The sequence below is a fragment of the Pleurodeles waltl genome, chromosome 3_1 (assembly GCF_031143425.1).
Source record: "Pleurodeles waltl isolate 20211129_DDA chromosome 3_1, aPleWal1.hap1.20221129, whole genome shotgun sequence".
NCBI classification, from domain to species: Eukaryota; Metazoa; Chordata; class Amphibia; order Caudata; family Salamandridae; genus Pleurodeles; species Pleurodeles waltl.
In genome coordinates this window covers 20991868-21017779 of record NC_090440.1, presented here as the reverse complement: position 1 = coordinate 21017779, position 25912 = coordinate 20991868, and the positions used below count along the sequence as shown (strand labels likewise).

At 46.1% G+C, this 25912-nt stretch overlaps 1 protein-coding gene across 15 annotated transcripts in view; it reads left to right on the top strand.

The window, feature by feature from the left end:
- The window catches only part of DGKZ (diacylglycerol kinase zeta), a 731702-nt gene that overhangs the window by 401936 nt on the left and 303854 nt on the right, over positions 1-25912 (top strand). For 11 of the 15 annotated variants that reach the window (XM_069221725.1, XM_069221730.1, XM_069221728.1 and 8 more), the window contains 4 exons: positions 2058-2153; positions 17845-17925; positions 20648-20704; positions 22071-22139. In XM_069221725.1, coding sequence (XP_069077826.1) covers positions 2058-2153; positions 17845-17925; positions 20648-20704; positions 22071-22139 — 303 coding nt within the window. The remainder of the gene's footprint in view (positions 1-2057; positions 2154-17844; positions 17926-20647; positions 20705-22070; positions 22140-25912) is intronic. The other 4 variants (XM_069221731.1, XM_069221726.1, XM_069221719.1 and 1 more) reach the window with 1 other exon arrangement.

Here is a 25912-nt window from a genome sequence, read left to right as displayed (position 1 = left end):
CCCTCTGCCAAGTACCACTCCGAACAGTCACAAGTGGAGGCTTAAGAAGTCCTAGAAAGCCAAGGTCTGCAAGTAGAACTGAGAGCCAGCGGAGCTGACCATGGGGAGGAGGTGTGCATGAGGGACACTCACTCTGAGGGGCACTGGTGACCGGCGGAGGTGCGGACCTCTGCACCAAAATCCTGCCCCCTTCGGTTCCTCCGATCTAGTCTCATCTTCTGGCTGATGTGAGCGTTCAACTCTCTTCCATCTGTCCCCTCATTGGCTCTTTCTGCCGTCCGTTTATATTGCTCCTTCCCTAACATGGCACTCCCTGCCCGCGCCCCCTTTATGTTGCTCTTCTGCCCCAGTCTGGGGGTCCTCCCTTCCCCTCACTTGGCACTTCTGCTCGCGTCTCGGGGTCTTCCCTTTCCACTCATGGTCCTTCGGTAGGGGTGTGTGAAAACTTCAGCTTGGCCGACGGTTTCTGCAGAGTTTTGGAGTTCCAGCCAAACTTCACCAACAGCTGTGTGGCTGAGTTTTATTGCGTGAGTGCCTCGCCACTGTTCAGTTGGCGAGTGCCAGCATCAATTTGCGTCCCCTAGCTCAAGTTTTGGGCGTCAGAACGGCTCCTGGCGAGATTTCTCAACACGGGCGGTCACAACCAGTTGCATTAAGAAAGCTCCAGCTCAAGTAGGAAATCTACTCCAGCGGCAGAAAGAAGCAGCGCCCTCCGGTGCGCCACATTGTGCCGGTCACACTCATTTCACAATGTGGAACAAGCTCTTAGTGCTAAAAATCAGCACGAGCAGCGTGATGTGCCCGAATTCCACCCGCTTGCAAAACTCCGCAGAATCTCATAAAGTTTTTATGTAATTCTGCGGAGTGAAACTCTGTGAGTTCTGCCTAGGCCCCAGCTCGGGGTCCTCACTTCCCCCTTGTGTGGCCCTTCTGTCCCCATCTCGAGGTCTTTCCTTTCCCCTCAAGGACTTTCTGTCCCCATCCTCCTGTGATCCCTTTCCCCTTGAGTGGTCATCTCATGCTCTATTCCCCTGCGAGTGAACATTCATTTTCCTGAACTCATACGGCAGACAAGCTCACCATCTCTGGTGGCCCTCCACACACCTGCAGCCAGGACACCATGAGGCAGCATGGTCTTTTCTGTCTATGCATCCAGGATCCTGGAGCAACATCTCCGTATCCATCATGACCCCACCAAGAACACACTACATGACAATGCATTAACCTCCACGACCCAGACCCCCCTCCCAGCACTGGTTGGCTAGTCTTTGACCCTGTGCAGTGCTCGGCTGCCTTTTCACAGGTTTACACTGTAGATATACAACATTCGTACATGAAGGAACATTTACCACTGCATGAATCTTAACTTTGCAAGTGGCCATGATGCAAGGAAGTAACCACACGCGAGGTGCTCATGTGATGGGGAAGGGGGACAACCGAGGCACTGGAGCTATCTATATGTACTAACACCATCCATAGGACGCCCAACGGATCTTTAATGTGTGTACACTCTATATAAGAGCCCCGATCTATGAGTTCACCCAGGCTTGTCAGAGGCTTTTGTGGAGCTCTGGTTACAAACCTGGTGCAGGGCCCTTCGGTGGTCTTCTTGTGACACCTGGTGGCAGCGGAAGTTTCCTGACTCAAGGGATTATATACAAGTAGTCTTAGTGCAGCAGAGAGATTTGTAAAATAGTGGGTCCTGGGCCACCGCCTGCTTCCAGCCCCTCCAATCCCCCCCCCCACCGCGTGACAGCCCTGAGTCCACCTTCCCATTCGCTGATGCTGAGTGCTACGTTTTGCTCAGAGGATGCTGTAATCCATTCAGCAGTTGTTCCCAGTGTAGCGCCATCCGTGACTTCTAGTGCCTCAATGGAAAGAGTGTTGAGACATGCTTAGAGCTGTGGCCTCCACGCCTCTCATGGTTTTCTGTTCACTCATGGCTGTCCTTGTTTTTGCAACATCTGCTCCTCCCTCTGCCTTGTGTACCCCCTGAATGTCCCTTGCCTACACTGACCGAATGTCCCTAACTCCAGTCCCTCTTCTCTTTCTTCCAGGACAACGCTCTCTATGGCGAGCACTTGTGGTTCGAGACCAATGTGTCTGGGGATTTCTGTTACTTGGGCGAGCAGAACTGTGTGGCGAAGACTCAGGTGAGTAGAGGGGGGGACTTGATGAGTGGTAAAGGGAGGGGCTCAAGGGGGCTGAAGGTCCTCTGAGGGTATGGCTAGGGGTTTCTGAGTTTAGGCCTCTCTGCAGTTCAAGGCGCGTCCTGCATGTTGAGGGCAGGGGAGAGCAGTTTGTAGATTAAAGCTTTCCCCTGAGTCCAACTGTGAATGGTATGTGTATTTGTAATACAGATTGTATCCAAAAGGCCGTTGGTGCTTTACAAGGGTGGGCAAGCCAGAACATTACCAGAAAGATCTGAACCAGAGCCAAGCCAGGGTCTGGCTTGGTTCTAAGAGCCCTAACTTAGTCGAGCTGCCTTCGTATTTGGTACATAACACGTGCAACAAATGTCTTCTAAAATTATGATAAAGGCTTTCCAAAAAAAGTATAATATATATGTTTTTTTAACATGCAGGCGTTTCGACTTAAGAGTAGGCCTAGATAGATCTCGCAGAGTTTCACTCTGCAGAATTCCACAGAGTTACACAAAAACTCTGAGATTCCGCAGAGCTCCGCGGGCGGGTGGAATTGGGCACGTTGTGCTGCTCGTGCTGATCTTTACAGCCGGAAGCTTCTTCCGCACAGTAAAATCCACAGGAAAGTTACCACACGCCACGCCAGAGGGCGCTGCTTCTTTCTGCCGCTCGTAGATGTTCTACTCGAGCAGCAGCTTTCTCAACCCAAACAGTCGTGACTAGCCACGCCCACCCACATTGAGAAATGTCACTTGGAAGCATTCTAGCGCCCCAAAATCACCCTAGAGAATGCAAATTAAGGATGCGTGCAGGGAAACTGATGAAAACATTGCTCCTGAGCAGCTATTAAAAGCAGCTCCTTGCTTGTGGGAGCAGTGCCGGCTCCCACAGGACGCAGGGAGCCGTCTCGACCGCTGGGGCCTTCACGCTCCTCCTGCGGTTTTGTCACTCTCTCTCTCTCTCTCTCTCTCTGAGAGAGAGAGAGAGAGAGAGAGAGAGATATTGAGATTGAGATTGAGATTGTCATTGCAACGGTCTCTCCATGCAATGGCGTCTGAGCTTTGATGCAGCGTGGAACAGAGTCACTTCTCGGCTGATGGTTACGGTCTTGTGCTGTCACTCAGGAGGCTGAAGGTTCAAATCCTAGTATGGCTTGGCAGTGTGTTTTTTTTTTTTTTTTTTTTTTACTGGTGTTTTGGCTGTTAAACCTTCCTAGTGATGGAACATTCACATTTCTTTCCAATTACATGTGTGGGTTGCCTGTCACAGGTATGTCTGGAAGCATCACAGTAAGGAGTCACCTGTGGCCTACAGGTTAAGGTCACCGACACTCGCACTGAAAGTGTAGGAAGCATCACAGTAAGGATTCACCTGCGGCCTACAGGTTAAGGTCACAGACCCTCGCGCTGAAAGGTAAGGAAGCATCACAGTGAGGAGTCACCTGTGGCCTACAGGTTAAGGTCACCGACCCTCGCGCTGAAAGTCTAGGAAGCATCACAGTGAGGAGTCACCTGTGGCCTACAGGTTAAGGTCACCGACCCTCACGCTGAAAGGTTAGGAAGCATCACAGTGAGGAGTCACCTGTGGCCTACAGGTTAAGGTCACAGACCCTCGCGCTGAAAGGTTAGGAAGCATCACAGTGAGGAGTCACCTGTGGCCTACAGGTTAAGGTCACAGACCCTCGCGCTGAAAGTCTAGGAAGCATCACAGTGAGGAGTCACCTGTGGCCTACAGGTTAAGGTCACCGACCCTCGCGCTGAAAGTCTAGGAAGCATCACAGTGAGGAGTCACCTGTGGCCTACAGGTTAAGGTCACCGACCCTCGCGCTGAAAATCTAGGAAGCATCACAGTAAGGAGTCACCTGTGGCCTACAGGTCAAGGTCACCGACCTTCGCGCTGAAAGGTTAGGAAGCTTCACAGTAAGGAGTCACCTGTGGCCTACAGGTTAAGGCCACTGACCCTCGCGCTGAAAGTCGAGGAAGCATCACAGTAAGGAGTCACCTGTGGCCTACAGGTTAAGGCCACTGACCCTCGTCCTGAAAGTCGAGGAAGCATCACAGTAAGGAGTCACCTGTGGCCTACAGGTTAAGGTCACCGACCCTTGCGCTGAAAGTCTAGAAGCATCACAGTAAGGAGTCACCTGTGGCCTACAGGTTAAGGCCACTGACCCTCGCGCTGAAAGTCGAGGAAGCATCACAGTAAGGAGTCACCTGTGGCCTACAAGTTAAGGTCACCGTAAGGAGTCACCTGTGGCCTACAGGTTAAGGCCACTGACCCTCGCGCTGAAAGTCGAGGAAGCATCACAGTAAGGAGTCACCTGTGGCCTACAAGTTAAGGTCACCGACCCTCGCACTGAAAGTTGAGGAAGCATCACAGTAAGGAGTTACCTGTGGCCTACAGGGTAAGGTCACAGACCCCCGCGCTGAAAGTCGAGGACGCATCACAGTAAGGAGTCACCTGTGGCCTACAGGTTAAGGTCACAGACCCTCAAACTGAAAGATGAGGAAGCATCACAGTAAGGAGTCACCTGTGGCCTACAGGTTAAGGTCACGACCCTCGCACTGAAAGTCTAGGAAGCATCACAGTAAGGAGTCACCTGTGGCCTACAGGTTAAGGTCACCGACCCTCACGCTGAAAGTCTAGGAAGCATCACAGTAAGGAGTCACCTGTGACCTACAGGTTAAGGTCACCGACCATTGCGCTGAAAGTCTAGGAAGCATCACAGTGAGGAGTCACCTGTGGCCTACAGGTTAAGGTCACCGACCCTCGCGCTGAAAGGTTAGGAAGCATCACAGTGAGGAGTCACCTGTGGCCTACAGGTTAAGGCCACAGACCCTCGCGCTGAAAGTTGAGGAAGCATCACAGTGAGGAGTCACCTGTGGCCTACAGGTTAAGGTCGCCGACCCACGCGCTGAAAGTCGAGGAAGCTTTACAGTAAGGAGTCACCTGTGGCCTACAGGTTAAGATCACCGACCCTCGCGCTGAAAGTCTAGGAAGCATCACAGTGAGGAGTCACCTGTGGCCTACAGGTTAAGGTAACCAACCCTTGCGCTGAAAGTCTAGGAAGCATCACAGTAAGGAGTCACCTGTGGCCTACAGGTTAAGGTCACCGACCTTCGCGCTGAAAGGTTAGGAAGCTTCACAGTAAGGAGTCACCTGTGGCCTACAGGTTAAGGTCACCGACCCTCGAGCTGAAAGTCTAGGAAGCATCACAGTAAGAAGTCACCTGTGGCCTACAGGTTAAGGTCACCGACCCTCGCACTGAAAGTTGAGGGTTCTACTCCAGGTGCGTCAGTGGTCATTTTCCTTCTTTAATTTCTTTTAAACTTCAAACGTTTCAGGTTCTTACTGAAAGGTGATCTTGCTCTTTTTAATGTTTGCCCCGGAGGTCTCGCACTTCACTTTATTTACTGCCCTGGGGAGGTGGTGGTCCCCGGATCTGCTTGGTGGGAGGGGGCTGCACCCCCCGCATTGAAATATAAACAAGCCCCAAGGAGGTGGTGGTCCCCCGGCCTGCGGGGGCCCCTCTGCAGTAGATTTAACTAGAGCTCCGGGAGGTGGTGGTCCCCAGGGCACTGAAAAGCCCAGGAGAGGAGCCCCATGCACCCCCCTCCTTATTTTGTACTTTCCCCCCCCGGGACCTGGGCCACCCAGGTTCTTTAAAACAACACAAGCGTGGGAGCCCGCACTTGTTTTTTTTTTTTTTTTAATGTTGCCGTGACTTTGCAGCAAGTTTTTTTTTTTTTTTTTTTTAAATGCCTTTTTTTGTTCTGGTGGGGTCCCTCTGGGACTCCAGCACCAGAACTAAGTGGTCAGGGTGTCTCTACCCTGGCCCCTTTTCTTTTTTCACATTTGTTTTTGAGGGACTCGACTGAAGCCGAGCCCCAAGATGGCTGCCAACACTTCCTGGTCGACGTTTTGGCAGCCAATCAGAGCTGTGCATTTCCCTGCACGACCTCGTCATTATTCGCGAAGGCTTCGTGGCCAGAGATATACAAATTTGGATTTCCTTAAATTTCTCAAAAACTACTGAACGGATTTACACCAAATAAGCGAAAGCCTAGTCTGCGTAGCGAAAGCTAGCATCCTGACAAATTTGGTGTAATTCCATCCAGTGGTTCGGGCTGTAGTCATGTCTAAAGGTCTCATGGGAATTAACATGGGAAACGCAACTTTTTTGAGCTCCCCCCCTTTGTCTCGGCCCCCGCTTGACAGATCACCCCGAAACTTCCAGTGCGCAACAAGAATCACCGGGGCACTTTTTTTGGAAACATTTCTGACGATTCTTCAAACTGTGCCAAAGATATAGGCTAGTCAAAAAACACTTTTTCTATGGAAACGTAGTCCTAACTATAACTACCTAGTGGCGACCAACATCAGGTTTTATATATATATATATATATATATATGTTCAGAGCTCCACTGAAGACAGTTATAATGGCTGGTAAAAGCCCAGAGCTCCAGTGCTTGTCTTCATGTTTCCCCTTTTTAATTTAGAACATTCTACCCTCAGTGATTGAAATGTTCTAATAACCTTATACCCTTCTGCCTCGGGCTATACCTGTTGTTAAAAGTCCTCGCCCTCATTAGAGAGGGTACGGGTTTTTTTAAGAACCTCTAAAGCCTTCGGCAGCAGGCTATAAGGCTGTATTCCCTAAGAGTATTTCCTTTTCACAGATGTCTTTTTGTTTTTCATGCAGCATATGACTTTTGTATAGCTCACTTATAGTCTACGGCACTTGTAAGACAAGGGACGAAGTATCCCTTAAGTTTGTGATGAAGTAACTCGTCCGACAAACTCTAAATCAGGTTCCGAGTCTCCTGTAACAGTGGAGGGGGCAGCTTTTGGTGCCAGAGAGCATTAAGGGGCCTGTGGTATGAAGCATGCATGGCCACAGTAACTGTCCATATGTGCGTGTCGTACAAGAGCGGCGTGGCGACAGTAAGTGTTGTTATGTGACTGTAGTACGAGGGCTGCATGACCACAGTATGAGGACAGCATGGTCAGAGTAAGGGTTACTTGTCCGTGTTTGCCTACCGTATGAGGGTGGCGTGGCCCCAATGCCCATGGTATGTTGGCCACAGGGCCTCCAGCAGACCTATGTCAAATTTTATTCCAGTTAATAAAAACCATAGGCATTACAATTGACTGATAGTGAGAACAGTTTGATAGTGAACAGAGGTATTAATTTGCCAATATACAAAATCCCTTCCCCCAAAGGGCTGGAGCATGGTATAGATTAAAATTTACAGGCCATTCCTGCCAGAGATGAACCTCCTATCACACAAATTTGATGACCTGATAATAAGATGCTGAATCGCTAAAGGATCGATGACATCCTTTTAAAGCAACTTATTTAAAGGTCATTTGACTCTAAAGTGCTAATGCTAAACTGCAGCAATTAAAAACCTACGTCACTAAAGTGCCAAGTGTCAATAAAATCCTTTACCAGGATGATTAATCCTCTAAACCATAGCTCTGCTGATCAGCAGCATTTTCCATAAAACTGAAATAAAACATTAATAAAACAATGGTACAGATAACTCAATAATTTGTGCACCAGCCATTATATAGTACTTTCATGCCAAGGTTAGCTTTCCTTTAAAAGTTATTATGGTGGCACATTCAGAGATTAAACAGCATTTAAATGGCTAGTTTGCTAAAGTGCTTAGTGCAGAAAGAGACTCTAGTGCATTATCTATAAGCCAGACTAAAAGATATTATAACAAGCATTTGCAATGCGATGGGTCTTGTGTTTGCTCGAGTTAAAGCTATTAGCATTGTAAATTCCTAACTGGACTTTTCTTGCCACATAAAACAAAAATGAAAAGTAAAACAGCTGACATAAGCGAGCCGATTCAAAGTGCCACAGCTGCCATGAGCACGAAGGAGAGACGAAAAAGGAAAAAGAAGTTCGCTCGCAGTCAAACTTATCGGCAAACGTGCAATTCTTCATGTAACAGGGACGATGTCCAAGGTGGTAACCAAACCATCCAAAGGAGGGACAAACGTAAAGCATTTACCAATGGTAACAAAGGATTTTTGAAAGTCAAGCCCATGAACGAGTGATGGGCGTGCAGTGGGCGTGGTTAAAAGCCCAAAGAGAGTACGATAGTCCAGAGTGCTTGCGGGCTCGACCTAAAAATGTAGGCAGAGTGACTGAATCGCTGAGTATCCCAGCCATTTTTTTGTGTGTTCAAGGGCTGCAGAGCTGATTGGGTTAAATCTCCTGCCCTGCTGGTAGCGGGTTGATGCCAGATAAAAGAAGCTTTGCTCGTCTGCCTGAGGCCTCGACGCCCTCCTCCCTGACCCCTGCGTAGGCCCGCCTCCTACCCCCTCGGTTCCTCCGCCCCTGCTGACCTCCAGTCCCCCACAAGTGTCTTATTCTACTACTCTACCCTGCCCGCTTCTCTCTTCCCTCGACCCCCTTCTCCTAGCCCATCCACCCGGGCCTGCGTGTTCCCTCCCAATCACCTCCAACTTATATCCCCTTCCTTACCCTGCCTGCATCCCGGTTCCACCCCTCTCTGTTGTTCATCATGGGCAGTACTCGAACATCGAGCTCAAACCTGGTAGCCGTTTCCTTCGACCCCCTCTCCCCTCCGCACCCTGGATAGGTCGGGTTGTCGTACGCTCTGTATCACATGATGCCCCTATGTGCAATGTATGACCTTTACATGTGTATTACCCCCTCCGCACCCTGGATAGGTTGGGTTGTCGTACGCTCTGTATCACATGATGCCCCTATGTGCAATGTATGACCTTTACATGTGTATTACCCCCTCCGCACCCTGGATAGGTCGGGTTGTCGTACGCTCTGTATCACATGATGCCCCTATGTGCAATGTATGACGTTTACATGTGTATTACCCCCTCCGCACCCTGGATAGGTCGGGTTGTCATACGCTCTGTGTCACATGATGCCCCTATGTGCAATGTATGACCTTTACATGTGTATTACCCCCTCCGCACCCTGGATAGGTCGGGTTGTCGTACGCTCTGTATCACATGATGCCCCTATGTGCAATGTATGACCTTTACATGTGTATTACCCCCTCCGCACCCTGGATAGGTCGGGTTGTCGTACGCTCTGTATCACATGATGCCCCTATGTGCAATGTATGACCTTTACATGTGTATTACCCCCTCCGCACCCTGGATAGGTCGGGTTGTCATACGCTCTGTGTCACATGATGCCCCTATGTGCAATGTATGACCTTTACATGTGTATTACCCCCTCCGCACCCTGGATAGGTCGGGTTGTCATACGCTCTGTATCACATGATGCCCCTATGTGCAATGTATGACCTTTACATGTGTATTACCCCCCACTACACATTTGTTACAACATCTTCAATAATGAAATGTGAAGAATAAGAAATGGTCTGTATTGTCCACGCATATAATAAAGCGAACTGTCACTGTGGGAAAGTCACCCCTCAAGCAGAAAATGATTGCTTTGCGGCAAGTTCTAATGCCGCACGGAATGAGTAGCGGTCGGAGCCAGTATCCATGTTGAAATAAAAGACTGGAACGGATGCACAGTGGATGCAGTAATGTTTCTTGATGAAGTAACCACAGCCTACACGTGCTATGAGGTCCCAAAGCCGCCGGTTATGGGAGTAGATGTAAAAAGAAGCACAACCCAACGCGTAATCGCATGAGCCTTAATTTAAAGTAGCATCTATAGCTTTCAGCCAAACGGCTCTGGTACTGCAACCGCTTCAAGAAGTTCATCACCGTCCAGATGTGTCTTCTTTCCCATAGATAGATAAGATGTGTCTTCATTCCCCGTAGATTGATAAGGTGTGTCTTCATTTCCCATATATAGATAAGATGTGTCTTCTTTCCCATAGATAGATAAGAAGTGTCTTCTTTCCCGTAGATAGATAAGAAGTGTCTTCTTTCCCGTAGATAGATAAGATGTATCTTCATTTCCCGTAGATAGATAAGATGTGTCTTCATTTCCCATAGATAGATAAGATGTGTCTTCTTTCCCGTAGATAGATAAGATGTGTCTTCATTTCCCGTAGATAGATAAGATGTGTTTTCATTTCCCATAGATAGATAAGATGTGTCTTCATTTCCCATAGATAGATAAGATGTGTCTTCATTCCCATGGATAGATAAGATGTGTCTTCATTCCCATAGATAGATAAGATGTGTCTTCATTCCCATAGATAGATAAGATGTGTCTTCTTTCCCATAGATGGATAATATGTGTCTTCTTTCCCATAGATAGATAAGATGTGGCTTAATTCCCCATAGATTGATAAGGTGTGTCTTCATTTCCATAGATAGATAAGATATGTCTTCATTCCCCGTAGATTGATAAGGTGTGTCTTCATTTCCCATAGATAGATAAGATGTGTCTTCTTTCCCATAGATAGATAAGATGTGTCTTCATTTCCCGTAGATAGATAAGATGTGTTTTCATTTCCCATAGATAGATAAGACGTGTCTTCTTTCCCGTAGATAGATAAGATGTGTCTTCTTTCCCGTAGATGGATAAGATGTGTCTTCTTTCCCATAGATAGGTAAGATGTGTCTTCTTTCCCGTAGATAGATAAGATGTGGCTTCATTTCCCGTAGATAGATAAGATGTGGCTTCATTTCCCATAGATAGATAAGATGTGTCTTCTTTCCCATAGATAGATAAGATGTGGCTTCATTTCCCATAGATAGATAAGATGTGTCTTCTTTTCCATAGATAGATAAGATGTGTCTTCTTTCCCGTAGATAGATAAGATGTTTCTTCATTCCCGTAGATAGATATGATGTGTCTTCATTTCCCGTAGATAGATTAGGTGTATCTTCATTTCCCGTAGATAGATAAGATGTTTCTTCTTTCCCATAGATAGATATGGTGTGGCTTCTTTCCCGTAGATAGATAAGATGTGTCTTCATTCCCGTAGATAGATAAGATGTGTCTTCATTCCCGTAGATAGATAAGATGTGTCTTCATTTCCCATAGATAGATTAGGTGTATCTTCATTTCCCGTAGATAGATTAGGTGTATCTTCATTTCCCGTAGATAGATAAGATGTGTCTTCTTTCCCGTAGATAGATAAGTTGTGTCTTCATTTCCATAGATAGATAAGATGTGTCTTCATTTCTCATAGATAGATAAGATATGTCTTAATTCCCCGTAGATTGATAAGGTGTGTCTTCATTACCCGTAGATAGATAAGATGTGTCTTCTTTCCCATAGATAGATAAGATGTGTCTTCATTTCCCGTAGATAGATAAGACGTGTCTTCTTTCCCATAGATAGATAAGATGTGTCTTCTTTCCCATAGATGGGGTAGATAGATAAGATGTGTCTTCATTCCCGTAGATAGATATGATGTGTCATCATTTCCCGTAGATAGATATGATGTGTCTTCATTTCCCGTAGATAGATTAGGTGTGTCTTCATTTCCCGTAGATAGATAAGAAGTGTCTTCTTTCCCGTAAATAGATAAGGTGTGGCTTCTTTCCCGTAGATAGATAAGATGTGTCTTCATTCCCGTAGATAGATAAGATGTGTCTTCATTCCTGTAGATAGATAAGATGTGTCTTCATTTCCCGTAGATAGATTAGGTGTGTCTTCATTTCCCGTAGATAGATAAGATGTGTCTTCTTTCCCGTAGATAGATAAGATGTGTCTTCTTTCCCATAGATAGATAAGGTGTGGCTTCTTTCCCGTAGATAGATAAGATGTGTCTTCATTCCCTGTAGATAGATAAGTTGTGTCTTCATTCCCGGTAGATAGATAAGGTGTGTCTTCATTTCCCGTAGATAGATAAGTTGTGTCTTCATTTCCCGTAGATAGATAAGATGTGTCTTAATTTCCCGTAGATAGATAAGATGTGTCTTCATTTCCCGTAGATAGATAAGTTGTGGCTTCATTCCTGTAGATAGATAAGACGTGTCTTCTTTCCCATAGATCCGTTGATAGATAGGTAGATAGACATTGTTTTCCTCCTTTGTCCCCCAGGAAAGAGAGTCCCTTCACTTGTTTATTCAGTGATGATTTAAACTGTTACACTGTAGATTTTGCTCCCATAAGCTCTCGGTCCGAAGGTCCCTAAGGGCAGAAGTCAGCACTGACCTCCATTTGTGGTGGTTTCCACGCAGTTGCATCTCCTTCCAGATGTTCGCTTTTAATGTGCCTTTATCCACAAATCTCAGAGAAAAGGAATACTTATTGAACGAGGCCTTCAGGCCCTGCTCTTGGTCAGAAAGCCCAAATTCCAGCCTATCCTAGACTTGCGATGCACTATTAGAGAGCTGAAATAACACTTTACTTTGGGAAACATTTAAGAAGGGCCTTCAGTAGGCATCGAGATTAGATTTGCCAATAACCAGCAGCAAAAGAATTAGAGCCTAATTTAGAACTCGGCGGATGGGTTAGTCCGTCACAGTCCGGCAGGTGATCGATGTGCCACCTGCCAAATATAAATCACATTATGTCCTATGGGATTTAGATTTCAGTAACCCCTCCATCAATATCTAAATCAGGTCCTAAGCCATGGGTGAGACGACATTTGATAAAGCGCCTTGAAGGCATGCACTAATGAGGCATTCTCAGGTTTCAGTGCATTCAATTGGGAGAGGAGCCCGTCAGAACTCTACAGCCACACTCCCAGGTTCTTGTAACTGTCCTGCCTTTCGATTGGTGCCTCCCCTCGACTGCCAGGCTCCTTTGTTGTTCACCTTTTTACCCAAATGTAGCATCTTTGTTTTATCAAAGTTCAGACATTTGATGTTCCTTACAAAATTTGTTTAAAACTTTTGAAAGCCTCTGAGGAGCTGCACTGGTCTGGCTAAGAAGCAACATGTTATCTGCATATTGTAAGGATGTCAGCCTCTGACCACCAATACTTGGCGAGTGATATTCTGCTGGATCTGATAGGGTCTTGGATCTGAAATAGACAGGTTAAAAAGAGCAGGGGTGAGCACGCTACCTTGTTTTAACCGTCTATTGGTCTGCACTTTTGGAGGTGGGAGGTGATTGTCGCCCAGATTAATTTGCACCCAGTTGTTAGAATGCAGTCATTGAATGGCTCGAGGCAGAGTAGCTGGAATCTTCCATGAAATCAATTTCTGCCTTAAAAAGTTCCTGGTGACTTGATCAGAAGCCTTGCAGAAGTCAGTGAAGGAGGAGCAGAGAATATGTTTTCTGTGGATTGACTGGTGTGTTAGCATCACAAGAGACAATGCCACTAGTGAACCAAGAGGCAGGACAGTGGTCATGTGATCCCTGTACCTGCCCAGGTTCTAATAGCCAGACCAACATTGTAGCTTTTTTAAATCAAACACCATAGGTTCTTGCGCAGCTGATATTGAGAAGTCACATATTTGAAGGTATTTGGATATGCGATAGCGAACAAAAGGAGGATTTAAAAAAAAAAATATTTACCTAAGATCACACAATTTGATTAAACTGAAAGCCGGGATTCATCCCAGGTTTTCTGGTTTCACTTTGAACAAATCAGCCACTAAATGGGTATCTATTTTTCTCTCCTTTTTACCTCAAATGTTAGTGATTTTTTTTAAACGTTGTGCACAAGGGTAGAGTGAGGTTGGCAGGCAGAAGCCACGTTAAAGCTTGGCTCGTTATGGGCTCTAGGTTCGAAGGGGACCTGGAGCTGAGCCTGAGCCCAGCGTGAGGCTCGACCTTGGCTCGGGTTTCGCAGCTGGCCCACCTCTAGTGCTTATGTTGCCTAATTGGACAGTCCAGTACTACCAATGTATATTGGGGCTCATGAACCCCCATTTCATACGCTCCAGTTATCTCCTCTCATTCGCATAGGGTGCAGATCTTGGAAGTCAGGCCTCAAGACGAGGCTGAGCATGTTTACAGAGGTGTAATGTAAGGTTTCACCTTCACGGGGCACTCCTGCTAGTGATCTAAGTGGCATGAAAAAGGTGGGGCTGAGTGGGAGGGCTCTAAAAGGGGCGTGGCCAAAAAACAAAACTGCAAAGCCTTTTTGAGGTTTATGTAACTAAAGCTCTGCTTAAAACATGAACTAAAATTGTTAGCTTCACACACAACTAGTGTTTCGTGCATCTCTGGGAGCTTTTAGGGTTGAGACTGCGAGTGCATGTGCTAGGACATGCGTCTCGCTTGTGAGACTCTGATGTGTTCAGTAAAGGGCGTGGAGCCCGCCTGACGCTCAACATTTGTTGGCTTATGTGGCTCTCTTCTTTACAGCCTTGTCACATCAGGGCAAACATCATTTTTGTTCCTCCGTGTGGAGCAGGGACTAAGCATTGATTGATTCAACTTAATCAGTGCCTGTCCACTGCTTCAGGCGTGATTGAGGTACTATTTTTTTCTTTTAAACTTTTAGTGCCCGCACACAGAAGGCTTGTGACTGGCTACAACATGTCCGGCAGGACAAACAAAATTGCAAAGTTTTTCTTTCTTATAGCTAAATTTCTTTTCTTTTTTTCCAAATCATCGTTTCTCACTTTCCATTCATGTCTTAATTTTATCTTTGCTTGTGGGCATTCTTCTCAAAAGATAATCTTGTTTGAAATATTGCAATGCAACATTGTTTCTTCATTATGAGTAATTTATGAAATGATGCTTAACACATAATTGTGCAGTACACTCCAATTCACCCCACTCCAAACCAAACCACTCACCCCACTCCAATTCACTCCAACCCACAACAATCCATCCCCCTCCAATCCAACCCACTCGCCCCAATCCTGTCCAATCAACCCCACTGCAATCCCCCCAACCCACCCCAGTCTAATCCTAATCACTCCTATTTGCCCCAGTAATCCAAAACAATCTACCTCACTCTAAAACAATCTTTTCCATTTAAAAAGAATATGCACCACTCCCATCTACTCCACTCTAATCTTCCTCACCTCAATACAAAGCAATCTGCCCCACTTCAAAACAATATGCCCCACTCCCATCAACCCCACTCTAATGCCCCACTCCAATCCAGAACACTCTGCCCCCCTCCAATCCACCTCACCACACCTCATCCCAGTTACCCCACTCAAACCCATTTTGCCCGACTACAATTCACCCCACTACAATCCAGTCCTCCCCATCCCAATCCACCCCTCTCAAACCAATCCTCCCCACACCACCCCAGTCCGATTCACCCCAATTTGATTTACCCCAATCCGATCCGATCCACCCCACTCCAGTCCACCCCACCCCACGACAATCCAGCCAAGTCCAATTCACCCCACCCCAATTCAACTCACCCCAGTCCAATCCACCCCACCCCAGTTTAGTCCACCCTCTCCAGTCCACTCCATCCACCCCACTGCAATCCACCTCACTCCACTCCAATCTATCCCACTGTACCCTAATCTAACCCACCCCATCCCCGTTCAGTCCACCACACTTCAATCTAATCCAGCCAACCTGCCCCACTCCAATCCAGTCCACCCACTCAACTCCACCCCAGTCCAATCCACCCCACCCCAGTTCAGTCCACCCTCTACAATCCAATCCACCCACCACTCTCCACTCCAATCCACCCCAATCCAATCCACTCCAATCCAATACACCCCAACACATTTCAATCCACTCCACCCCAATCCACCACACACTACTTCAATCCATCCACTCTATCCCTATCAAACCCACCCCACTCAATCCATCCAGCCTGCCCCACCCCAAACCATCCAGCCCTCCCCAACCCAATCCACTCCAATCCAATCCATCCACTCCATTCCAATCCTATCCACCCCACTCCAGTCCTATCTACCCCACTTCAATCCAGTGAATCCAATCCACCCACTCCAGTCCAATTCCAATTCACCTAAGTCCAATCCACACCACCCTGCCCAATCCAATCTACCCCACCTTAGCCATATCACTCCATTCCAAGCCACCCACTCCAATTCAATCCACTCCACTATCTCAGTCCACTCCAACCCACTCCACACTATTCCACTGCACGACACTCTCTGCCACTGAACCACTGACCTCTACTCCTCCTACTCCACTTTACGAAATTCCAACAAATCCACTCTGCAACACTCTACTCTGCCATTCCACTCTAACACTCCATGCCACTGCCAAACACACTGCCAAAGCCAATAGCTCTGGTACAAGCGAGATCTATTGGCTTTGCCAATGCTTGTTTCTATTGAACCCAGATATAACGCACATCAATGAACATAGACCTGAAACAATCCAGACCTACAGATTTTGCCAATTCTTTTAGTTGTATCAGACTAACGAGTTAAGCATTGCTAAGGGTTGTTGAAGCCCTACACACCACTTTCCTTTGCAGTCAAATTCTCTGTGAGGCACTGATGCAGGGTTGCAGCTATAAATCCATGAATGGTGCAGCAGGTGCTGTGGCACCAAGACCTGGGGGGGTGGGGTCCACTGAGCTATAATTATTTCTGTATTTTATAGGATGACCAGCTCCATGAAATCAAATAGTTACAGGCGCGTATGTCCATTATTTACTTGTTGAACTATTATATCCCGATAAACAGAGTGACCGGCTCCATGAAATCAGATATTTTTAGCCGCATCGTTCCATTATGTACTTGTTGAATTATTATATAATGATAACACAGAATGACCAGCTCCATGAAATCAGATATTTACAGATGCACAGGTCCATTATTTACTTGTTGAGTGATTATATCATGATAGCACAGAACAACCAGCTCCATGAAAGCAGATATTTACAGTCGCGTATCTGTTATTTACTTGTTGAGTTATTATATCATGATAACTCAGAATGACCAGCTCCATGAAATCAGATATGTAGAGTTGCATGGATCCATTATTTACTTGTTGAGTTATTAATACGTGATAACAGAATGACCAGGCCCATGAAATCAGATATTTACAGTCGCATAGGTCCATTATTTACTTATTGAATTATTATATCACGATATACAGAATGACCAGTCCCATGAAATCGGATATTTACAGGCGGATAGGTCCGGTATTTTTTTTGTTGAATTATTATATCATGATATACGGAGTGACCTGCTCCACGAAATCAGATATTTACTGCTGCGTCGTACCGTTATTTACTTGTTGAATTATTATATCGTGATAACACAGAATGACCACCTCCATGAAATCAGATATTTATAGGCTCATGGATCCGTTATTTACTTGTTGAATTATTATATCGTGATAACACAGAATGACCACCTCCATGAAATCAGATATTTATAGGCTCATGGATCCGTTATTTACTTGTTGAATTATTATATCGTGATAACACAGAATGAACATCTCCATGAAATCAGATATTTATAGGCTCATGGATCCGTTATTTACTTGTTGAATTATTATATTGTGATAACACAGAATGAACACCTCCATGAAATCAGATATTTATAGGCTCATGGATCCGTTATTTACTTGTTGAATTATTATATCGTGATAACACAGAATGAACATCTCCATGAAATCAGATATTTATAGGCTCATGGATCCGTTATTTACTTGTTGAATTATTATATCGTGATAACACAGAATGAACATCTCCATGAAATCAGATATTTATAGGCTCATGGATCCGTTATTTACTTGTTGAATTGTTATATCATGATAACACAGAATGAGCAGCTCCAGGCCCGCAGATATTTACACGCGCTCAGTTCAGTTATTTTACCTTTTGAATTATTGTTTCGTGATAATGCTGAATGGCTAAGCTCCAGGACTCAGTTCGGGTCATTCACCTGTAAAATTGTTGTTTCTAGCAGCAGAAGTCGGTTGCCCGGCGGAAGTGTGCGGCCTGCAAGATTGTGGTGCACACACCGTGCATTGAACAGCTGGAGAAGGTGAGTACAGTCTTGTGCACATGTTGTGTTGGTCCTCCGCACATGCACCAGGGTCTGGGTGCAGATGTTGGTGGAGATGTTTGTCATTCCTTTCTTGGTCTGTATCAGCCAGGGAGAGCGGGGCAGTTGGGAAGGCGATACTGCTCGAACGCCTCGGCTGATGGACACACCAGAACGCCAAGCATCCATGGCGGCGATGGTTGTCCGACATGGCCAAGCTCCGTATGGCATGAGATGCTGCTGAGAAATGTGGTCCAATGGCAAGCACAACTGCCATGTTCAAACCAATATTTATGCAAAAAATGTATGAAGTAAAATAAAAGCAAGCTTCAAAACCAGGTTTGAGCATATCTAGCTTAGGTGTGGCCGTGAAAGGGGGGTGAACAAATGAGGGACAATCAGGAGCAGAACGAAAAATGGGGAGCGAAGAAAACCATGTGGTAATGTCCTCCTCTTTTCCTTCTTTTAGTATTTGTAACCTGTGTATCTTCCGAGGGTGCTCAATAAAGGCATCTTGGATGGTTCCCGAGGCTTCTTGGCTTCTGGCTGCATGAGATTCCTCAGGGCACTGACTGCTGTGTTAGAGTAGATTGTGGATCACCTTCTTGTTGTATGGGCTAGTGGGCCGGGTGTGCAGATGGCACCGGGTGATGGGGCATTGAGGTGTGAGAGGGGTCTGCTTGCTTCTCCTTACATGGAACCCTGAAGTGACTTTAGGTGGCATTGAGAGGTCAGGGTGTGAGCTGTTAGTTGCCAGTTCAGTGGCTTCTTAGCACTATTCCAGTGGCTACATTCCTGTTCTACCTTCTTTATGACCCAGATGTAGCACCTTGAACAGAGCTTTAGTGGAGAAGTCATTGAGGCGCTAGGAGGAGGCAGAATGGGTCAGACTCGTTACAGCTGGTGGACAAGCTTTACTCTCTGAGCTCCCCTGAAGTTCGACCAGCATTAACTCTGAATTCCGTGCCGCAGAGATCCAGAGACGCAGGCAAATTATCAGATGAGTGATCATTGTTCCTGAACAGAGGGTCTGATTTAGAGTTTGAAGGAGGGGTTACTTTGCCACAAAATGACGGATCTCCCGTCCGCCATATTATGATTCCATTATAGCCTATGGACATCGTAATACCGCGCATGGGATATCCGCCACGTTTGCGACGGAGTGACCCCTCCTCCAAACTCTAAATCAGGCCCAGACTGTCCAAGACTTCCTGCCAAGGACCTGGACAGACCAGTGAACCACTAGAAGAATCGCCCTCAGTAACTCCGAATGTATGGAACAAAACCTAGAACTTGCCTCTGAGAGTGAACAGTGTCTGGAGTGAGCACTGTGCTCCCTCACATCTTGTGTTGATAAACACCGGCTCCGTTATCTGACCTGCAGAGGGCCATCAACAGGGGATCAAATAAAGGGACCTCATGTACCATTAAACCATTTGTAAAAATTCATCGCAAATTGTTCACCAACGTTTTGGAAATGGTGGTTCATTGTAAATCTGACCTATGTACCCAATAGTTCACAAAATACAGAATTGCGGGGGTTCCAGAATGACCAACCTAATTGATATTCGTTAGATAGGTCACAATTTGCAGCTTCTGTGATTGTCTGCAATATAAGCAATGGTGGCCTGAAGGGAAAACCTTGAAGGAACCAGAACTGCTTTAAAAAAAGAATCAGTTTGGGAAAACTTTAGGGAGAGCATGAAGTGGTCCCTTGGGCCACTGCTTCTACCTTTTTCCATCTAAAAGACTACCAACACTATTCCCTAGGGGGATTCCCTCCCAAATTGGAAATAGAAGGGGGATGTCCTTTTCATGACCCCTCATATATGTGATTCATACAGGATCACAAAAGTCCTTTTAGGAGCTGGAAACAAATTTCTGGCTTGTAAAAAAAAGCCTGTTGTATATAAAGAAAAGGCCTTTTGCATTCTCAAACTATGTAATTTTGCTAATCTCTGGGTTTTGAGTGCAAAAAAGGGCTATATGCATAAAACCCAAGGTTCCAAAAATCCGAAGCACTGTACAGCTTATAATGGATGGAGATATCTATGTTTGTGCCAGACCCCTGGGATTGTTCTCCAGAAGTAAGACATTTTCTTATACTTTCTCTCTGGAGTCGCACCTGACAAACAGAATGCCATGTATACTGTTGAAATCTACTAAGATCCCTTGTCGATGTATCTGTCCAATAGCTTTCCAAAATCAACAAAAGACTATTCAAATGAGGTGAAAAAAATCTACTTTATTTAGACACTTGGAGCACTGCTTAAATAATATAAATACTACGTTTATTCTCTGCAACTTGGGTTACTGGTTTTTACTTGAAATCTTTCAAGATTTGTTGACATGTTTCGACCCAATCTGGAGAAAAGTTTTATTAGCCTGTGTTAGGAGAAGTTACAAACTGTTTTCTTGAGGAAATCCTGCAAGAGGTCATCAATACATTTTCAAGAGTAAAACTATTTCCATCTCAAATGAATGCTGAGCCCTGTCAGCATATCCGGGTTGCTTCATCGCCAGGTTTCAGATGCAGTAGCAGCAAACAGGTTGCCTTCTTGCTTTCATTCATGCGTCGACCTAGACGAGTGACTGTCCTTGTGAAACTGACTGCTGTTCTTTTGGACTTTCTTTCCCTTCAGATGTAGAGTAATCAAATATTGAGTACATAGATGCAACATTTTTAAATTTCTGAGCATTTTTTTTTCCTCTGGCCCCACAGATAAACTTTCGATGCAAGCCGTCATTCAGGGAATCTGGATCTCGGAACCTACGTGAGGTAAGAGGGAAGGGTGGGGTCAGTGGTATGAGATGTCTGCTAATGTGCCTAAGTCCTTGTGAGTTAACGTCCATCAATCCTTGTGAGTGATGTTGGATGGCTAGACAGTGGGAGCGGGGTTCAGAGTACCTGAAGTAGGATTCCACCAAGTGGACCTTATGCTGCCGCACACAGTATGGTATCTGAAAGGGTTGCAGAACCTACGCAGATCGAGGCATCAATCAATCGAGATTGGTAGAGCGCGGCTAATCCCCCATGAGGGTATCCAGGCATAGCCCAGGCTCCCTACTCCTCCATCTCTGTGGTCACTGTAAGAATTGAATCATGGCGGCTGATTTGCCGTGTTCTCGCTGCACCCCAAGAAGCAACAAGCTACCTCTGCTCCGCCTGTCCTCTTGTTGCTAAAAGGTGGAGACTGTTGAAAATAGAAGAAAGTGTTCTGCTGTGTCTTGAGTGTGAACCTCACAAGGCCATCATGCTGTTGTCTGCCTATCCAGCACCCATGATGCCCGGCCCTGTTGCAGAGACTCCTGCAAGAGGATTGCTGTTACCTGGAGGCTGAAGGTGCACCAGGGTTACTAGCCCACAGCAGATCTCCCTTCCTTCAGCAGGTCTCGAAGCAAGCGTTAGTGCCTCAAGTAGAGAGGCTGATGCTGTTTGTTTCATCACCCAACAGTGAACAATTATTGAACGCTCCCTGTAATAGATAAAAAGGCATGAACGAGTCCTCTGAGTTGTACATATTTCACTTCTCCGGTGTTGACGTGTTCCCTGTCACTGTCCCCTGCCTACAGTCCACAACACAAGGCCGCCCCTCCTGTCTTCTTTCAGAGTTACGCCCTAAACCCGCCTCCAGTCAGTGCAACGCAGGAGACTTTGTAGATCACCCTGAGCCTCCTGGATGAGCTTTGCTTATCACCTGTCTTTTTCCAGCCGCTGCGTCAGAGTCCTGACCATCAACTTTGGCACCATCGGAGGAGACTTGATCCTTACACTGTGGTGGTGTGGTTGTGGAGTTGTGATCTCTTTAAGGACAACATCTGAGCATTCTTCGGGGCAGACCCACGCCAGGACAGCTCGACTGATACACCAGTTCTCTGTACAGCAGAGCAAACAGAGCTGGTGCACACTCAGGCTGACCAAAGGGATATGTACTCACTTTAACCTTGGGATTAGGGAGAGCAGGTTCTTGGGTTGGGGGGAGAGACAGGGTGGTGGTGGGAGTGCATTGTTTCCACCAGTCTGGGGGTAGAAGTATCCACTACTGCCCTTCTCAGCCTCTATTCTGCTTCCCACTCCCTGCTCCACTTGCATCTCTCCTTTGTCTCTCCACTGACCACAACCACATTTGTTTTCTTTCTTGCAGCCGATTTTTGTCCGGCATCACTGGGTGCACCGCAGACGCCAGGAAGGGAAGTGCCGGCAGTGTGGGAAGGTAAGTGCAGCATACGCCTTCTCTCAGGGGCGACACCCCCAAGCTAGGACAGCCCTGGTCTCCACCTGGGCAGATGGGCCGCTGCCACCTTGAACAGTCCAGAAAGGTCTGACCAAAAGAAGCACCAAGGCTGATGGGCCTCTTGCTGCACTTGTAGTACTGGTTGTGTTCACTTGTTGTGTTCACTTGGTACCAGTTTTAAGATGCCCTTAACTCTAAGGTCCTTGATTCTTGCATCCATAGTACATATTCGTCTTCCATAGGTTGTGGTTGTGCTTTGCAGGGGTGGGGTGGAACATTCCACTCCACCGATAGAGTTCAGAGTTTTGACCACTCCACTTGGAGCACGGAGTTCCAGGACTCTGCCAACTTCCGCGTGATGGAATATATTTCCACTAGCGGTTTGCCAACGTTAAGTTGGTGATGGAGAATTTGCATCCCTCAGTGCAATTTTCAGGTGCTAGAATGCTTCCCAGCAAGATTTCTCAAAGCGGCAGTCATGGCAGGTCGCGACCGTTTGCGTTGAGAAAGCTGTTGCTTGAGTAGAAAATCTACTTGAGCGGTAGAAACAAGCAGCGCCCTCTGGAGCACTGCGCGGTGCCGTTTGTAGTGCTTTTACAGCGCAGAAGAAGCTTATGGCACTAAAAATCCGTGCGAGCAGCGAGGTGTCTCAGATTCTGCTCGCTCGCAAAACTCTGCAGAGGTATTGTGTAACTTCGCGAGTTCCGCCCAGGCCTGGTACTTTGTGGGTGAATGACTGTAACTGAACAAAACTTTCCTTATACAAATTGATTTAATCTTTCACTAGCTGTCTATCTCCATCAACATTTAGTAGGATTGGACATTCTATAAAGGGCTCACTGAATACGCGAGCTGCTCGCTCACTTTTCACTGACTTCAATCTTTAACCCCAAATCTTACTTGCTCTCTAAGATTAGTGCATGCTTTATCATTCTTTCAGATGGTAAATTGTTTACTCACTTCTAGGTAATATTCCTAGTCTCTTGTCCTGTACTGTTGTTGGCAGACATCACTCTATCACCTTTTGGTGGAAAGTCAAACTATTTGTGGCGCTGATGGAGAATCTCTTAGTTTTTCAGGATTCTTCACCACATCCCTCCTCTTAACCAAGCCTCAACCTCTTGATCCTTGCCTTACTAAAGCAGGATCAGTTCTTGCTCTTTCCATAAATAATCCTTATTGCTACTACTCCTAAGTGCCTTCAGTGTCGTACATGGCCCCCAGATCTAGGATAAATTTTCCTAACATTCCATTTGGGATGCTTTCTCTTCTGGGTCCATGGCTCTTACCATCTCCCCTCCACTCTCTTCTCCAATGCAGTAATTTGAGGAACCTTCTAAGATTCACTGCCTGACCTTCTCTGGTCTCAGTAGCCCAAGCATCAAGAGACTGAGTGAAAAAGTGGCACTGCCCGAGCTCCCTGAAAACCTGGTGTACACCGTCTATGTCTGCCTAGGCAGCCCAGAAGTCCTGAGCCTCCGGGGGTCAAATTTCAACGACAAACCTGTGCAGGGGGTGGGGACTGTCCGACCAAAGTATGTCCTTTACAAGCAAGTGGCTCCTACTGTGATGTTATGACTTTTATTAGAATTTGTCACTTAAATGATTTACTAATGCAACAAAAAAAGGCTTTGGGATTTGCTAAACAGGACAGCAACCACTGGGAGGCTTTCCTGAATTACAAGTATTTTAGTTTTTTTAATACACTTCATAAGGTCTCACAGTTTAAGCAATGCAAAAAAATCAAACCACCTTTTAAAAAAGGTTTTTGCCCAACCAGTAGAGAATATAAAGTTAAAACATGGGGTTCAAAAATAAATATTAGGGCCCATATTGTCCTAAGCAGTAATGTCAGTTAGTTTTCTAATGCTCCAGAACCTTGCAATTCTCTCCAAAGAACTAAAGTCCCAAACCTGGCCCTGGGGTCAGCTTATTCATGCGCCTCGAGGCTCTGACTCCTGTTGGAGAAGCAACTGACCCATAGTGTAGGAAGCACTATAGCTTCAGGAGACCTTCTCAGAGGATCACTCTATGCAATCAACACTACTGGTGTCTCGACCACTACTTAATGCATCATTCAACTGCAGGATGGCACACGGGGCACACCTAGAGTTGCATCCGCTCTCAGGTGATGATTGGTTGAACCCAAAATGATTTTATAGGAGTCACGTTGGCAGCTTTTGTTAAAATTGGAATCCGTTCCTTAGAGGAGTGACTTTCTACCAGCAGAGACACTAAACTGCAAGGGAATGTTGGGATAATATTGACTTGCTTACTAAATATTCTGGATTTTAGGGCTCAGCTGGAGATCTCTAATGCTTTGGGCTGCTGGCATTTTGCAATTTAAGAACCTAAAAATGAGTTCCTGCAGATATTTTTAATGGTCCACACCTCACCACTGGGGAAGCAAAGCACTTCAGAGCAAGCAATGATTCAGTCGCGTTGTAGCTATAATTTAACAAGGACATATAACAAGGGTGTAAGCATTACTTCAAAAGATGTGCAGTATTTTTAACTCGCTTGTCAGCAGCTTTCTGGTGAGTACATCCCAGACATTCACTCCTACTGAGATCACTAGCAGTACAGCACAAATAATCCATAGCAGTCCAGGCTTAGATTAGATGCCTTCCACAACTCCGGTGAGTACATCCCAATAGTTCGTTCCTGCTGAGATCCCTATCAGTAGAGTGAAACAATTCATTGCAGTCCAGACTTACAGGAGATGCTTTCCACAACTCCAGTGAGTACGCCCCATTAGTAGTGAGCACATCCCAATAGTTCACTGATGTGAAGATCCCTAGCAGTAAAGTGTAAACTATTCTTAGCAGTCCAAACCCTTCCATGACTCTACTGACTGCATCTCAGCAGTGGTGAGGACATTCCAGTCGTTCAGTGATGATGAAATCCCTAGCAGTTGAACGTAAACAACCCATAGCAGTTCAGGCTCAGAGTAGATGTCTTCCACGATGCAAGTGAATATTTCCCAGTGTTAGTTAATACGTCCCAGCAGTTTACTCTTACTGCAGTCCCTAGCAGTAGAACTTAAACAATCCATAGCAGTCCTGGTTCAGACTAGATGCTTTCTATGACTCCAGTGAGTACATCCCCATAGTTCACTCATGCTGAGATCCCTAGCAGTAGAGCATAAACAATCCATAGCAGTCCAGGCTCAGAGTAGATGCCCACATGACTCTGGTGAGTACATCCCATTAGTTCATGCTGAGAGCCCTACCAGTGTGTAAACAATCCATAGCAGTCCTGGTTCAGAGTAGATGCTTTTTATAACTCCAGTGAGTACATCCCCATAGTTCACTCATGCTGAGATCCATAGCAGCAGAGAGTAAATAATCCATAGCATTCCAAGCTCAGAGGAGATACCTTCCATGAATCCAGGGAGTACATCCCATTAGTTCATGCTGCGATCCCTAGCAGTAGAGTGTAAACAATCCATAGCAGCCCAGGCTCTGAGTAGATGCCCACATGACTCTGGTGAGTACATCCCATTAGTTCATGCTGAGAGCCCTACCAGTGTGTAAACAATCCATAGCAGTCCTAGCGCTGAGTAGATGCTTTCTTTGGCTCCAGTGTGGATCCCCATAGTTCACTCATGCTGAGATCCATAGCAGTAGAGCATAAACTATCCATAGCAGTCCAGGCTCAAAGTAGATGCCCACATGACTCTGGTGAGTACATCCCATTAGTTCATGCTGAGATCGCTGCCAGTGTGTAAACTATCCATAGCAGTCCAGGTT